The sequence below is a fragment of the Sorghum bicolor genome, chromosome 1, assembly GCF_000003195.3.
Source record: "Sorghum bicolor cultivar BTx623 chromosome 1, Sorghum_bicolor_NCBIv3, whole genome shotgun sequence".
NCBI classification, from domain to species: Eukaryota; Viridiplantae; Streptophyta; class Magnoliopsida; order Poales; family Poaceae; genus Sorghum; species Sorghum bicolor.
Genome location: NC_012870.2, coordinates 66,813,162 through 66,829,750, shown reverse-complemented (window position 1 = coordinate 66,829,750; position 16,589 = coordinate 66,813,162). Strand labels below are relative to the sequence as shown.

At 48.9% G+C, this 16,589-nt stretch overlaps 3 protein-coding genes across 3 annotated transcripts; 2 read left to right on the top strand and 1 right to left on the bottom strand.

Moving 5' to 3' along the window:
• LOC8082331 lies at nucleotides 1-1,479 on the bottom strand. Its single transcript, XM_002465263.2, has one exon. It carries the CDS (start codon nucleotides 1,139-1,141, stop codon nucleotides 257-259), a length of 885 nt encoding a protein of 294 aa, XP_002465308.1. The 5' UTR covers nucleotides 1,142-1,479; the 3' UTR covers nucleotides 1-256.
• LOC8082330 lies at nucleotides 7,822-8,358 on the top strand. Its single transcript, XM_002467853.2, has one exon. It carries the CDS (start codon nucleotides 7,916-7,918, stop codon nucleotides 8,168-8,170), a length of 255 nt encoding a protein of 84 aa, XP_002467898.1. The 5' UTR covers nucleotides 7,822-7,915; the 3' UTR covers nucleotides 8,171-8,358.
• On the top strand, nucleotides 9,590-16,472 carry LOC8082329 (putative potassium transporter 8). Its single transcript, XM_002467852.2, has 11 exons — nucleotides 9,590-9,912; nucleotides 10,136-10,480; nucleotides 11,587-11,784; nucleotides 11,880-12,114; nucleotides 12,214-12,459; nucleotides 12,567-12,620; nucleotides 13,558-13,818; nucleotides 13,955-14,007; nucleotides 14,095-14,218; nucleotides 14,724-14,978; nucleotides 15,071-16,472. Exons 3-11 carry the CDS (start codon nucleotides 11,746-11,748, stop codon nucleotides 16,219-16,221), a joined length of 2,418 nt encoding a protein of 805 aa, XP_002467897.1. The 5' UTR covers nucleotides 9,590-9,912; nucleotides 10,136-10,480; nucleotides 11,587-11,745; the 3' UTR covers nucleotides 16,222-16,472.

Genomic DNA, 16,589 nt, shown 5'->3' with positions numbered 1-16,589 from the left:
TGCTGTCAACTTTGCGTGATCTAATCGAGAGAGCTCCAACGCAACGCGATTCCGGCACGAATGTACAATCAGGAAGCAACTAAAATAGGTGTTGATTATAAACACGGCAAGATCCATGCAGCTAGCTAGGCAAGATGCATGCCTGCATGTTCGCCGCCGTCACAGCTCACACGACGGCACTGTTACGCTAGCTAGCTAGCTGTGTGTGTCAGCTGGTGTGTTGCGTGCGTGAGGTGCGTGGCTGGCTGCACGTACGCTAGATGAGCAGCCTGTGCTTGTCGAGGAGGAGCCAGACGTGGCGGAACGCGGCGACGACGGCGCGGTGGTGCTCGGCGGCGTTGAGCGCGAGGTAGCACGCGAGGAGCTCCTCCAGGTCCTCCGACGACCGGATGCCGTTGGCTACCACCATCTCGGACATGCTCTCCGCCAGCTCCCGCTCCGGGTCCGACGACGTCTTCACCACCACCAGGCTCTCGTACAGCCACCGCCGCCGCCGCAGCCGCTGCGTGGGCACGCGCCGGGACGACGATGGCGGCGACACCTGATCCTCCTCCCCCTCCTCCTTCGCGGCCGCCTTCCCTTTCTTTACCGCGACGCCGTCGTGGTAGTCGCGCTCGCGCCGCCGCCGACGCCGGCGCTGCCTCCGGACGTGGAACCCGCGCGACCTGGTCGACGGCGTCGTGGCGGCCGACGTGGTGGCGCTGGCGCTGCTGACGCCGCCTCCGCTTTCCGAGGCGGCGGCGGCGACGGCGACGGGCCTCGTGACGATGCGCCGCAGCTTGAGCTCGGGCGTCCCGGGCGGCGCGTCGAGGCCGCCGAGCCGCCGGTCGCCGCCCGCGCGGCGGTGCACCACGTCGACGCGGACGTCCAGTAGGTCGGCGGCGCACGGGAGGTCCCTGTCCTGGCGCAATCGGTCCGCGCTGGCGAAGTAGTAGGACGCCCTGTTGAGGGACACGGCGCACGGCGGCGCTGGCAGCAGCGACGGGCATTGTTGCTGGCCCTGCGCTGGCGGCGCGGGTGCGTCCGCTTCCGCGTCCACCTCGGCGGCGGCGGCGGTGCATTGGCTTCTGCACGGGCTTTGCTGCTTGCCCTGCTTGCTCCTCCTCCTCCGGAGCTTCTGGAACCATTTGGGCGCCGGCATGGTGGCGTCACCGTGGAACGAAGCTAGGCGCAGCAGGGGACAGGGGCAGAGACCGGCGTCGGCTGCAGCCGCGCCGAGACAGGGGAGTTGGTGTGCGTGTGCGTGCGCGGCTGCGCGCCTGTGGAAGTGGAACTGCAGCGCAGTCGCTGATCGCCTGGCTTCACCTGGGAGGCTGGGACGATGATGTGTTTGCCCTGGCTGCTAGCGAAGGCCTTGAGACTTTGGGAGGAGCACTCGCATTCGCATCGCATGATCAATTGAAGTTATACTGGGAGTTGGAAAAGCATGCTTTCGAAGCGTTTCCAAATGTTTCGATTATTATTATACTCGCATAAAAAAAGAAAAAGAAATGACAGTGTAGCAGAGAGGCGAGTGAGAGTCCCGGGCAGGATGCACTGTGGCAGCGTGTCTCTATATTCGGTACGTGGCGGACAAGTAGGTCGCCAAGGTCAAAGCTACGCTACGCGGTCCAGGACACACACACGCATGATTTCAATTTTGTACGCGAGCTGCTGATGCGCCCGCCCCCACTACTGAAGTTTGGTTTCCCGCACGCAGTGGGGCAGGGCCTGCCTCCCGCGCTGCCGGTGTGGCGCTCGTGCAGGCCCGAAACTTGAGCCGCAGCGCCGCGAAGATGGCCGGCTGCGCTGGGCGGTGGGTGCTGCAGTGCATGCACGTCCTGATCAAAGCGCAAGCAAGCAAGCAGCACGGCTGCTGCCTGCTGACGCAGGAACAGCAGCACGCTGCGAACGAAATCGACGATCGCGGGGGCACGCACACGCATCACGCATCAGGTCGTGCGCCCGTACGTGTACCGCATCTTGGCCTACCACGGCCGGGCCGGGCTGATCGATTACGCCAGTCGTGCGCGCCGGTGGATTTTTGGCGTGGCAGCGGTACGTCAGTCGGTCGAGGGCCACGGGCCGGCTCACGGTTGATTTGGAGCCCGACCAGAGGATCCGGTGCTTCCTAGGCACGCGGTGCCATGCCATGCCGCTGGCTGTTTTGCAACGTCGCCTGCATGCACCGACGATTTTGGATGTGAGACCGATCGTCGACGGCCGCGTGATATGCTGAGCCAGTTAGTCGATCAAAAAGGCCATCATTTTCCAGAGCGAAGAGATTCGATCGTTAGAGGCCATCATCAGTCGATGTTGATCCGAAGCAATCATACAGCTCGCACACCAACACATGCTTCCTCTGTGCATGCCAGTGTGCTCCCCACCTTTACAGTCTTTATAGCCCCTATCATTTCAAAGTTAGTATGCAAATGGCTGCTGATAAAACCCCCTAAAAGCTATGGTTAGATAGGACACGGAATATTCAAGTACTTGGAGTGGTATCACGCGAAAGACTAAGGGATGTTTAGATTATAGCCACACTCAGCTACACCAGCTATGGTGATATTATCGAATGCCACAGTTATAACCGAATCCTAGTCTATAAAAAGATATGGCCGCCAAAGATATATAAATCACCAACCAAACATCACCCTCAGAAGCAGTGGCAGCCATAAAATGTGGCGTGGCGTACGATGGCCGAAAACCAAACGCGCCCTAAAACACCATTAGGAGAATGAAATGGAGGGGAAAAACGAATATATGCCAATAATTATGTTACTATCACCTTTGTGTTTTTGCACGGACAGGATTCTTAGGAAATGTGAGCACTTAATCCCGTGGGAAAAAATAAGGTCATAGGCCAAACAACAGTACATTATTATTTTTCTGCTCTTTCCATCTTTATTCATAGTTTTTAATCATTTGCATTCTTCATTGTGTCTCGTCACTCATACTCTCTTTTATTTTAAATTGTAAGATGTTTTACCTTTCACACTTCCTAGAATGCATGTGCCTAAAAACATATCCAAAGACGCCTATCAACTGAATGAAAGAAATCAAAGAAGAAGAAGCTCCAAAACCATCTGATTCAGATCCAACAGATGAGAATCGTTGCCTAGTTAGATGCAAGATGTATAGCAGGTCCCTTTATGTTTCTAGATATATTGTTTTTTACGATGTATTTACTCATAGTGTATGTCTAAGTGTATAACCAGTTACGTATCTAGAAAAACCAAAAACCCTTACATTGAGGGAGTAGTTGATTCTTCATGTACATATATGTTGTCAGTCAAAACTTTAACTTGATTGAGTTGCCAGCTCTTATTTAAAGCCTATATGTTTTTATTTTTTATTGTGTCGTTTTAGTCCTCAAACTTATTGAGATGTGATTCCCCTTTTAATCCTTAATCTATGTTTGTGTCTTAGTGGTCATCCAAATAGGTTTTGGTCTATGGCCACACGCCGATGTAGTATGAGAGGTGTGTTGATATGGGCCTAACTTGTGAGGCCTGACAAGTAGGGGGCAAAGATAGAACTAGATTGCTTAACATAATAGGTTAAAAACAAATTACGTCAAGATGACCTAGACATATAAAATAGATTAATATTTACAAACTTCCCTGTTTTTCCCAAAACTATCATCGTCTGCAATGGTTAGCTAGGCCTTGCAACCCATTGAGGGCCATGAATGGCTGCGGGTGGCATGACTCCCGAGGATCGAGCGAGTGACAATGATGGTGGTAGTGGCACACGAGGCGACGACGGTGTTGGCTATGGTGGTGGCTCATAGGGTCAACATGGCTAGCACGAAGAAGCCCAACATGACATCAACTAACTCCAATGAGTCCTCCACCACATGTGGTTGAGTCGTCTATGATCTCCATGCCCCAATAGCACATGCATCCACCACTCTTGCCCCTGCTGGCGGCCAGCACTGTCTCCACTGCCATTGTCTGTCCCTTAGCCGACAAGTCCGATGACACCCCCTTGCCCTTCCTGAATGGCCGACGAGAAGCATGGTTGAAAAGGCCACGACCATGAGTGAGGTGGGAGAGAACTAATGGAGGTGACATGTATCTTGCGTCCATGTCATCACCCTATTACGCGTGGTGTGTGCCCAAACCCGTTTGGATGACCACTTGGAACCAACGCAAAGATTAAGGCCTCGTTCGTTTGACATGGAATCAATGCTTGGAATGAATCCTACTGGAATTGCTTTGAAAATTTATATAAGCATTGATCAAATGGAATAATTCCTGGTGAAATCCTGTAGAACCGAACGGGGCCTAAGAGATTAAAAGATGCAATGGAAAGTACAAGGATTGGTGTGACACATTTCAGTAAGTTTGAGGACCGAAACACGTAATTTGTGAGTACGAGAACCGACTTTACACACTCTGATAAATTTGATGACGGGCTATACACTTTACTCTATAATATTTAATAACTAGGTGGCAACTGTGATTGCAAAAATCTAACCATATTAATTTTCCTTATAATAATTAAAAATTATTAGCTAAGATTATTAGTTAGGGATTCTAAAGTTTGAATCTTGATATGTGTACGGTGCTATAAAGAAAATCAGAGAGAGTAATCCATGCATTGCCACCTCTAGATGTCACCTAAATTATAGACAAAATAGTACCCTCATTTTATTATTATCGATAACTTCAGCAAGAAATAAAGTCTATGACACGTATGAGAAACACACTCGGAAGAAGTTACGGTGCGGCAAGAGTGCAACTGTGCAAGTTGCCCGTCCATCGAGTCGTGTGGGCTCGCCCGCAGGCCGCAGAAACACATGCCTAATTGTCACGTCGGCCGGCCGTATGTGCCGACGCGATCCAATCCCCGGAATTCAGCTGACACGCAGCAGCGGTCGGCGGCCTTTGCCAAAGCCACCGCGCCACCTCCATCAGCGCTCGCGGCGCGCGGTCGTGTCAACGCTGCGGGCGCAGCATGCGCAGATTCACCCGCGCAGGCGCTGCAGTGCCGCAAAGATTTGCCTGCTCGGCCGGATCGGTGGCGGCCGCGCGCGCGTGGGGTCCTTGCTTTCTTTCGCCATTCATGCCGGTGTCGCGTCGCGCGATCAGCCGAGAGCGAGGAGCGAGCACGACAAACTACTTTGCTAGCAGTACAGTATACAGGTAGTCCAGACTGACGACAGTACACGTCCTTCGTTGTCTTGCCGCTCTTGTCTCCGCAGCCACACGTGCGCCGCCGTGTCTACTACTGAGACGAGGCCGGCCGGCACGTATAAGGTATCAGAACCGTAGCATGATGGTAGTGGTACATTTGTACATGTCATGTGTATATCGTGTATCCCTGCAACCCTGCTCGAGTAAGGCCTTGTTTAGTATTTCGTTTTTATTTGACAAACATTGTCCAATCACGGAGTAACTAGGCTCAAAAGATTCATCTCACAAATTACCGGTAAACTGTGCAATTAGTTTTTATTTTCGTCTATATTTAATGCTCCATACATGCGACCAAAGATTCGATGTGACGGAAAATTTTGAAAATTTTTGCGAACTAAACAAGGCCTAATTTTGCCAACGAATTAGCGTTCTTTTTAAAAAGTAACGAATTAGCGTTTTGATTAACTAGCTATATAATATGTTCGTGCAGTGAGGAGCGCCAGTACAGAAGAAAAAGTGGGTTGGGTTGGCTTTATTCCTTACGTCGTCGTGGGCTGAGTTGTTAGTTCTGTGACGGTGCTGGAGCTGGGCCTACAGAGTACAGACAGACAAATCGGTGCCGGACCAGTACGTGTGACCCATGCATGACTCGCTCTACCCGGGCAATCCGTCGAGCCCAGACCCATGCATCGGCATCGGCATTGGCGTGGCAACCCGCCCGTCGTCCCGTCGTCAGGCTAGCTAGCCAGTGCGGCAGGGCGCCACACTGATGACTGGGGCTGACCGCCCGCCCGGCCGCTGCCTAATTGCGCGCGCTGTTTCCTTGCTCTAGATGGTACTTCGATTTTGCGCAGCTTAGGCTCCGTTTAGATGGAGGATGAAAATTTTTTAAGTGTCACATCGGATGTGTCGGAAGGATGTCGGGAGGGGTTTTTAGAAACTAATAAAAAAACAAATTAAATAGCTCGTCAGGAAACTGCAAGACAAATTTATTAAGCATAATTAATCTGTCATTAGCATATGTGGGTTACTGTAGCACTTAAGGCTAATCATAGAGTAACTAGGCTTAAAAGATTCGTCTCTCGATTCTCAACTAAACTGTGTAATTAGTTTATTTTTTTATCTATATTTAATGTTTCATTCATGTGTCCAAAGATTTGATGGGATGGATAAAAAAATTCTGGATGGGGAACTAAACAGGGCCTTACAGCAACTACAGCAGTAGCCCCAAAACTAGCCCCTACTTTTAATTTAGGTGCTCCCCCTACTTCTTAGTGTTCAACTTTTTTTACTTCAACTCCAACAGTAGCCACCCAAATTTGAGCCCCCAAACCTATTCCAGAGAGAATGACAGAAGGGACCCACTTGTCAGTGTTTTTTTCTTCTTCCTCTTTTCTTCTTCCTTTGGACATGGACACAATTAGAGCATCGAGCCGGTTACCGTAGGGTGTCATGCACATGCAAAGGTAGAGAGAGAGGGAGCATGCGCTGGGGCTAGGACACGCGATGGAGGATGGGGGCTGCCCTGTTGGGCCAACAGAAATGGGGTCTGGGGGAGAAATATGGGTGTCCAGCCAAATATAGGGTCTGGAGTAGGGGCCCTGCTGGAGTAATGTTTTTAGCCTGGGCATTTAGCTATTTGGGCTTGAGTAGGGGCCCTGCTGGAGTTGCTCTTAGGCCTTGTTTAGTTCCTCAAAAATTTTGCAAAATTTTTCAGATTCTCCACCACATCGAATTTTTAAACGTATGCATGTAGTATTAAATATAGATGAAAATGAAAACTAATTGCACAGTTTGGTCGGAATTGACGAGACAAATTTTTTGAGTCTAGTTAGTCCATAATTAGACAATATTTGTCAAATATAAACGAAAGTGCTACTATTCTTATTTTGCAATTTTTTTTGAGAGAATGTTCGCCTGTGGAGACAGAGACGACTGCTGATTCAATGTACGGTGCTGGTGTGTGTGTATGTGGACTGCTCCTATATTTGATGATTTGGTTTGGTAGGGATCGATCGGATGGCAGTGTGCAGTATATATGCAGCAATGGTAACCGATGGTAAGTTTCCTTTTCCTTTGTTATGATTGTGAAGGAATACTACAGAGGCTAGGTTTCCTTATGTATACTCGTCCTTGAATCATTTCAGACAGTCACCTTTGTGAATATGACTACTTGACTGTGACATCGCAGAGTTTAGGTCCAGTTGGATCCATGTTGCTAATAGCTAGCAGTAACTAAAACTTATAGTAAAGTCTGAATCCAAACATACAAGCCACCTACTAATAGGTGTAGCTACTAGCAATTTTTTTTTTTAAAAAAAGATATATGTTGCTAGCAAGTGCTAATAAGAGCTAAGCTAGCATGCTAGTATTTTTCAGTAGCATCCAAACATCATATAGTATAATTATGACTTGCGATGGCTCTTCTTGTGCAGCATGTGAGTCAGTGAGTCCTTTCTTCTCGCTACACAATGAACGGAGAGAGAGAGAGAGATATTTCAAAGGTTCTGTTTGCATGGTTACAGTTGAACAGCATAAAAAAATTACTGCAGGAAAAAAAAAGGCGCTCATTCTCGTTAAAAAAAGGCGCCTACTCTCACTCCTGTCCGTCCATTCCCATGCCCTAGAATAGAATAGGCCCAATTGCCCTTACATATGACCTCGCTCAACCTCCCCCAGAATATAGCCGGAACGAAGCATATCCGTGCAGATCAATCACCAAGATTTACTACTTGTGCTAGACGAAATTTAAGGGAACAAATTCGTAGGCCGGCCGAGCCGAGAAGTATCACGCGATGGCCGCGTCGACCAGGCGAGCCGCAGCGGCGATGCTGTGGCTGGCGGTGGCGATTATTGCCGCGGCGCTGGCGGCGGAGACGGGCGGGGCGGAGGCGGAGCAGCTGGGGTGCTTCTGCGACTGCATGAAGAACCGATGCATGACGCTCGGCGCGAGCGCAGACAAGTTCGACTGCGCGGCCGCCTGCACCGGCGGCTGCACGCAGATCGGCCAGCCGGGCCAGCCCAGGGCCGACGACTTTTGCGGCTTCTGATGAGCCCGCAGGCTCTTGGGCTTGCAGGTTAGCAGCCCAGTTGGACGCCACGGCGACCGGCCCAGTCCAGAATGATGAATTCATGCATCATGTGTGCATGGATGTCCCAAAACATGCGTGTAAAGCTGACTGTTAATATTTTGTTATTATTATTATTACTCCTTGCATAAAAAATATTATTACTCCTATGTCCTACTCCGTATATCATTTGCAGTGTAGGATTAGATCATTCTCTCTCTCACACACGCACATGCTAAACACAAAGCCAAGACTAGATTCGGATGTAGGATCTTGTCGTTCACGATTAGAGTAGACTACTAGCTATATATGGGTACATTCTGCCATTCTGGTCGTTTTTGAGCATAGGAGCTAGGAGCATCTTGGGAGTTGCGCTGTTAATGTTATTTTTGTGGTTTGCAACGAGCATGATGATCTATTTGTAAAACTAGCTAGTATCTCCCTAGTTCAGGTAGTACATCGCTTTCAATTTCTGGTCACTTTTTATCTGTTGCTTTCACCCTCCACCCCTGTCATTTGAATAAAAGAAAGTGATACAATGACGACCGTTATTCTGTGGGCAGTATACAGTTTTAAGAGCCAGCCATTAGGCAATATGCCACAGCTTTTGCCATTAGGTCAGCCCCAAGCCCCCAATGCGTTGGTGGTGGTTTCATGTCGTTTAAGACAGTGATACGGTCTCTAAAACACACGGTCTTTCATGACATCTCTTATTTTTATGTACATTTTTATGAAGTATTTTTAAAGATAATTTTATTTATATAATTTTTATATTTATAAACTCAATAATTTAAAAATTATTGATGTTTTATATTCTTAATGTTTGACTTAAATTTTGTCTAAAATAATATCTAAATCTTATATGGATGGAGTATTAGCAAAAAAGATGAGAGACCATGTTGCCTCTCATTAAACCGCTGAACTTTCATAACTCCAGGTGTTGTGTTAAATGCAATATAGACTATGAGAAAGATTAATGTGAATCGATGGATAATTCACCTCCGGAAATCGATTTTTTTTAAGGTAAATTCTTGGCCTAGAAATTGATTATTTTCATGGAGGAGTACATATTTTGGGAAGGATCGACGGGAGCAGTTACGAGCGCCTCCGGCTCCGGCCGGCATATCGCGTTTCGCGGTGGCAAGAGAAAGCAACTCTCACGTACTACCGACGCCCGGGCCCTGGCTGCCTCAGTGCCTGCGTGCGTGCCTCGGTCATCAGGCGGTCCAGCCACAGCCTTCCTCCGATCAGAATAAACAAATCGCCGCGCGTGCTCTGCTCCCGGACACAGCACCGCCCTTGGAATTTGCTCTCCGCTTTTGTTCATCTCTCTCCGGACGACCGGGCCCTCATAAGTATTCTCACCAACTTGAGGAAGACCCCCTTTGTTTTATGGTCGCCATTGTTGTGTTGTATGGGCGGCACGGCATAGCGCATAGCCAACTGTTGGAGATAAAACTGACGGATATGCTACACCAGTGCTGAGTGCTGACAGTAGTGTAGTCTTGCCCGATCAATGGATACAATACAACTACCCCAGTAGCTGAGTGATCGAGTGTAGCGTGTGGCTGTGGACGCCCCCCTTCTCGTTCTTCGTCCGGCGCGAACGGAGGCCGCCGCTCCTTGCCGCCGCAGCACCAGCATTGCGACGCCCGCGAGGTCCGCCAAGAACGCAGGCCGCCTGTTCTGCTCGTTTGGTGCGCGTTGATGCTGCTAATAAAAAGGTGCGAGCTTTATGAGCTACTCCTCCGTTGGTAGCTACTACTACTAGTAGGGTCTTGTTTAGTTGAACCGAAAATAAAAAACTTTTTAAAATTTCCGTATTAAATATAAATAAAAATTAATTGTATAATTTGTTTGTAAATAGCGAGATAAATTTTTTAAATCTGGTATTTTATAATACAATGTTTGTTAAATCAAAATTAAAAAAACTTTTTGGATCTAAAGGCCTAGTTTCTTGACGGGACTACGGGAGGCATTATTTTCTGGCGATAGTATAAATGCGGGCGAAATCGATCTCTTCGTCCGGTGAGGAGGATCCGCTTTCCTGGCGTTCATTGATGGAGGATTAATGCCACTGCCGACTCGCCCGTTCAGTAGCACAGTGTACTGCTGCTGCTTCGGTGGTTGGGAGGACAGGAGAGGCTCTGCAAGTCTTTGCCCCGTCCTCACCAGATCACCGCTCAATTTCTTGCTCCATTGACACAGGAGAAACTCTGTTTGTGGTTTGTAGTTGTTGCAGTCCAGCTCCAGAGAAGAGGAGCCTCGCTAGTCTCACCGGAGCCTCGCAAGGTGATGTTTTCTGTTTCGATGCTACTTATCGTTATAATCTACAGCAAAAAGGGGCTGGGATTTCGTGGTTTCCTTTTCTTCAGCTGTCTGTTTAGGGAGAAGTTTTGCCTACAGTGTTACGCGCTTATTTCTAGACTATATAGATAAATACAAAGCTGGAAGAAGGTATGGGCAGATGCTCTGTTGTTATTCTTGTGCTTCTGGCCTTGTGGGGATTTGGTTGGTTAGCGTCAGTTCCTTGTGGCGTGAGGATTCCTGGTCCTGGACCATCCATTCCTTGCCATATCAAGCAGATGCTCTCACGGGGATTGCATTGCTTGGAATTGGACCTACCACGAAACAGACAGCAATTCAGGAACTAGAGCTTCGGTCCAGTTATTATGTAGTATATTAGAACATGGGTGGCATTCATTAGCGATAACTACGGGCGTGTTCTCACCAGCAGCAGGTCGCTCTCATCTCATAGGGGATAATTCAACTCTCGTTTCTGATGAACCGCTATGAAACGACCCCTTTTACATGGCTCCGGCCCGGTGGCACGCGTGTCTTCAAAAGTGAGCGAGAGCCGAGAGGGAGGGAGATCACATGCATTTGTCCGTAGTTTCACATGGCGTGTTCTTCCTCGACTCTGCTCCCCAAACGCATTCGGCGCCTTTTTCCCCGATTGCATCAACACGACAACACCACACCTTGAATTTGACATCTACATCCGTGGGTATTAACGAGATAGCAATTTCGATGTGACCTAGTGAGAGTTTTTTTTTCTTGGCCGGCGGCTCGTCTCCCTTTTCTACTTGATTTTTTGGCTCTGCTGTTTGTGCTTCCCTTTCCTTGCAACTCGGATCTCTTGTGTAGCTGTGCCGTGTTGTGCTGTGTTGCTACGAGCAGTGTAGTAGCAGCAGTAGCAATGAGTAGTCCACAGCTCCAAGAACACGTGGCCGTCCTTCCCTGGCCTCTCCCTATCGGTAACGCAGGGGGGAGGGCTCCACCGGCTTTAACCATGGCATGTGTCTTTTGCCTAGTCTGGTCGGCTGGTCCCTCTGCTCTATCCCCCTTGAGGGCTTGAGGCTGTTGAGTTGAGCTCATACCTCAATTTCTTGTTGCAGTTTCTGAGGTGTTTTCCCCCTTCCTTCCCTCCCAGTAGTTTTTTCATTACTTGGGGATTTGGAACAACTGGCAGTGTTCTGAAGCTGGTGACATTTGTTGAATGGTGCGGAAAGAGAGACAGTGTTATGTGTGAAGGCTAGGCTCTCACCGAGCGAGCGATGGATCTTGAGTTCGGGAGAGCCCTGAGATCCCCAAAGGTAAGTGTATTTTTACTAGTCTGGTAGCCTGTTGGTAGGATGGAGTGAGCAATGCTTGCTGAATTGCTAGCTGTTTGTTTGGGTTTTTCTTGCAGAGGGACTCATGGAAGACCACCTTGCTGCTGGCCTACCAGAGCTTGGGGGTGGTCTATGGAGACCTCAGCATATCTCCGCTGTACGTGTACTCGAGCACCTTCGCCGAGGACATCCAGCACTCGGACACGAACGAGGAGATCTTTGGCGTGCTCTCCTTCGTCTTCTGGACGCTCACCTTGATCCCTCTCATCAAGTACGTCTCCGTTGTCCTACGAGCTGACGACAATGGCGAGGGTATGGTGAAAAAAAAAACTAGCAGTAGCTTGCGCTGTGCAGGCTTTTTAATTTGCTCGCGAAAGAGTTTTAAGTTTATATGGTTTTGCAATTCTGCAGGAGGAACGTTTGCCCTGTACTCTCTGATTTGCAGGCACGCCAATGTGAGCCTTCTCCCGAACCGGCAGATTGCTGATGAGGAGCTTTCCACCTATAAACTGGAATGCCCTCCTGAAATAACCGACAAGTCCCGGATCAAAGTGTGGCTTGAGAAGCACAGGAAGCTGCGCGTTGCTCTACTGATCATGGTTATGATTGGCACATGCATGGTTATCGGGGATGGCGTTCTCACGCCAGCAATATCTGGTATCCTCAGATCAGCTTTCTTTCCTTAGCCCAATTGGATTTCTTTTCTTCAGATTGAAATACTGATAGCTGGTTCCTTACTGTGGTTTTCTGAAAACATGTCACAGTGTTCTCAGCAGTTTCAGGCCTTGAGTTTTCTCTGTCCAAGGATCACCATGAATGTGAGTTATCCTAGAAAACTTTCAAATTGAATTCATTTCCTCCTTGCTATGTTTGCTAGAGATTTTCACATTCAAAGAGTTGACTATTAGCACAGGGACATCTGTCAAAATGCTAGCCTATGTTGTCATTGGCTTCCTTCCCCACATTAGTACTGAATATTCTTATCTGGTAACTGGGCATCTATTGTCCATAGCCGATTAGTCGTGAAGTACCTCCAGGACCTCCTAGGTTGAGATTCCTATTCCAACTGCAAGCATTGGTTCACACAAAGGATTGCATTGGCTGTCTTGTTTTGTCGATACGAGTTTTCCAATCTTATCTTGGTTGAAGAAGGTGCTATGGACGTTGACTGTCTTCTGGCAATGCTGTGTTTGTGAGTTCAGTTTCGAGAAAAAAAAAATACTCTTATGGGAATTAATTTGACAGCAGCTTTTTTTTAGAGAGAACGCGCGCTGCGCGTATTTCATTAAGCAGAGAAAACACAAAGTTTGGTACAGGCTTAGTAATCCAGAGATTACCAACAAGCGACTAGCCCTAACAAGACTAGCACGTGGTTGCATATTACAAGACACGGGATTGCGACACAACAGCTACAATCCGATCACAGCAACCACTAGCGCTGGAGCGATACCAGGTGCCGATACCGGGGAACGGGAGGCCCTGTCGAAGGTCCTTGCATTCCGTTCCTTCCACAGAGACCACCCTATACGGAAGAGAAGGAATCGCTAGTTTTTCTCCCCAATGCAAAGTAAAATTCCAATGACATCTTTTACTATCTCCAAATGTCATTAAAACAATGTTGTGAACTGTGAAGTCTGAACGCTTGACAAATCGAAATGGTGACTTTTCTAATAAATTGCCTTGCTGTGGTATTTGACCTTTTCCCAGCTTAAACCTCATTGTTTGGCCATACTGATTTATTTCTTCTACATGCAGATGCTGTCATTCCAATAACCTGTGTCATATTAGCATTCCTATTTGCCCTCCAACACTATGGTACACACCGGGTTGGATTCCTCTTTGCCCCGATAGTTCTAGCCTGGCTATTCTGCATGAGTGCTCTTGGCCTTTATAATATCATCCACTGGAATCCTCACATCTACAAAGCTCTAAATCCTTCTCATATGTTCAAGTTCTTAAAAAAGACTAGAAAGTATGGTTGGATGTCACTTGGTGGAATCTTGCTCTGCATGACAGGTAAACTATGGAATGCCTCCAAATATCTTGGTGGAATCCTTATTATATGTTTTATTCTGTTTGAATGGATTCCCTCGTTTGTATCAATAATTGAATAAAAATAAGTAGGCTAATGTCTAGCATGTTAATGGTGCAGGGTCGGAAGCAATGTTTGCAGATCTTGGACACTTCTCATACAGTGCAATCCAGGTAACTTCTTGACTCTCATGAGAATTCATATGACATTTCTATGCTAAGTTATTCTGCGGATCTAATAGCTGTACACTTCTGGTGCAGCTTGCTTTCACTTGTCTAGTTTACCCCGCACTGATTCTGGCATATATGGGCCAAGCTGCTTACTTATCAAGACATCATGACTTTTACTCTGGTTCAAAAGTTGGATTTTACATCGCAGTTCCAGGTACGCTTTCTCATTGGCTATTCCAGGTATTTTCATGACTATTCCATGTACAAGAATTTTGCTAGTTTAACACCCCAAAAAAAAAATCTTGGTTACATATTTATGTCAATTAATCATCATATGGAAAGCACTTTTGAAAGCTTGATTAATAATTGGAAAAGGTTCAGTAGGGGCCTGCCCCATCCTGTTGCATAAAAAAAAATGTTTTGACTAAATCTACTGCACATCTTGAATTCTATTTCACGCTTATGGAGTCTTCAATAGTTTTCTGTTTGAAGGTTTATATAATTTCTATTTATAAGACAGGACAGAAGATTCTAAAGGTCAATTTTATCTTGCTTTATGCAGTCTAGACAGCAACTATTATGCATATACATCCATGATCGACCCATTATAAACTTCATAGGAAGTTACCGATGACTGATACTCTTCTAATCATTTCTTATCTGCTATAAATTCAATACCAGTCGAATTCATGTGGAGTTCTCTTTGATAATAACTGCAGATAAGATCAGATGGCCAGTGCTCATATTGGCAATCTTGGCTTCGGTAGTTGGAAGTCAAGCGATCATCAGCGGAACATTCTCAATCATCAATCAGAGCCAGTCCCTGAGCTGCTTTCCTCGAGTAAAAGTTGTACACACATCTGAGAAAATTCATGGCCAAATATACATTCCTGAGATCAATTGGTTGCTCATGATCCTCTGCATTGCTGTGACCGTTGGATTTAGGGACACCAAACACATGGGAAATGCATCTGGTAAGATAGACTACTTGACACCAGCTATTACACCGTGACCGATTTGATTTTATCCTTTGATGACTATCGATCAAGTTGCATGCTGTCCGCAGGTTTGGCTGTGATCACAGTGATGCTGGTGACCACGTTCCTGACGTCCTTGGTCATCGTTCTGTGCTGGCACAGGCCACCGCTGCTGGCATTGGCTTTCCTCCTGTTCTTTGGATCCATCGAGGCGCTCTACTTCTCTGCGTCCCTGATCAAGTTCCTGGAAGGCGCGTGGCTGCCCATCCTGCTGGCGCTGATCCTGATGGCGGTCATGCTCATCTGGCACTACACCACCATCAAGAAGTACGAGTTCGACCTGCACAACAAGGTGACACTGGAGTGGCTCCTCGCCCTCGGGGACAAGCTGGGCATGGTCCGCGTCCCCGGCATCGGCCTCGTGTACACGGACCTGACGTCGGGCGTCCCGGCCAACTTCTCCCGGTTCGTGACCAACCTCCCGGCGTTCCACCAGGTGCTGGTGTTCGTGTGCGTCAAGTCGGTGCCGGTGCCGTACGTGTTCCCGGCGGAGCGGTACCTCATCGGGCGCGTCGGCCCGCCGGGCCACCGCTCGTACCGGTGCATCGTGCGCTACGGCTACCGCGACGTGCACCAGGACGTGGACTCGTTCGAGACGGAGCTCGTGGAGACCCTGGCCACGTTCATAAAGCTGGACGCCTCGTACCGGTGCAGCGAGGCCAGCGAGCGGGAGCAGGAGCAGGAGCTGGAGCCCGGCGAGCGGGAGCGGCGGCTGACCGTGATCGCGAGCCACCCGCTCAGGCACCGCGCCAGCTACGACCTCCAGGACAGCATGCAGCACTCGGCAGCATCCACGGTGGAGATGCGCGCCACGGCCACCGCCGCCTCCGCTGACGACGACGACGACAGACGGAGCCCCGGGCGCGCGGAGATCAGCTCGGCGGCAGCGGGGGCGAAGCAGGTGCGGTTCTTCATCGACAGCCACGTGGCGAGCCCGGAGTTCGCGGAGAACAAGCAGGTGGCGGAGGAGCTGGAGGCGCTGGCGGCGGCCCGGGAGTGCGGCACGGCGTTCATCCTGGGGCACTCGCACGTCCAGTGCAAGCCCGGGTCGTCGGTGCTCAAGCGGCTGGCGGTGGACGTCGGGTACAACTTCCTGCGGCGCAACTGCCGCGGCCCGGACGTTGCGCTGCGCGTGCCCCCGGCGTCGCTGCTGGAGGTCGGCATGGTGTACGTGCTTTGATGGAGGCTGGGAGCCTGAGATGACGACACGGCTTGTTTTTTTTTTTGCTGGACATGAACATCTGAAGATGATACAGTAAACACGACTGTTTTCAGTTTTCCCTGTAACATAATGAGGCCTTCTTTGTAGTTTAACCTGTGTTCATCTCGGTGTTGTAACGCACCATGCGTGGAACGGATCGGCTTGCACCTGGGCGGCTGTATATATCTATATATCTATATGTATATCGAGAGAGAAATAGTAATGCTGAATCGCCCGGCAGTTTGGACCCTTGCTCATGCGAGTCTCTCCATGCGTCTCTTGCCCTTGTGCCTCCTTCAATCAAAATCCAGACGGCTCCAACCCACCTCCACCTCTGTTTTGGAGAC

Excerpts from the sequence above, each read along its gene's own strand:
- LOC8082331 (XM_002465263.2), bottom strand. The coding sequence starts at position 1,141 with ATGCCGGCGCCCAAATGGTTCCAGAAGCTCCGGAGGAGGAGGAGCAAG.
- LOC8082329 (XM_002467852.2), top strand. The coding sequence starts at position 11,746 with ATGGATCTTGAGTTCGGGAGAGCCCTGAGATCCCCAAAG. Across the intron at positions 12,115-12,213 it reads AGCTGACGACAATGGCGAGG|GAGGAACGTTTGCCCTGTAC; the intron begins GTATGGTGAAAA and ends GCAATTCTGCAG. Across the intron at positions 12,621-13,557 it reads GTCCAAGGATCACCATGAAT|ATGCTGTCATTCCAATAACC; the intron begins GTGAGTTATCCT and ends TTCTACATGCAG.
- LOC8082330 (XM_002467853.2), top strand. The coding sequence starts at position 7,916 with ATGGCCGCGTCGACCAGGCGAGCCGCAGCGGCGATGCTGTGGCTGGCG.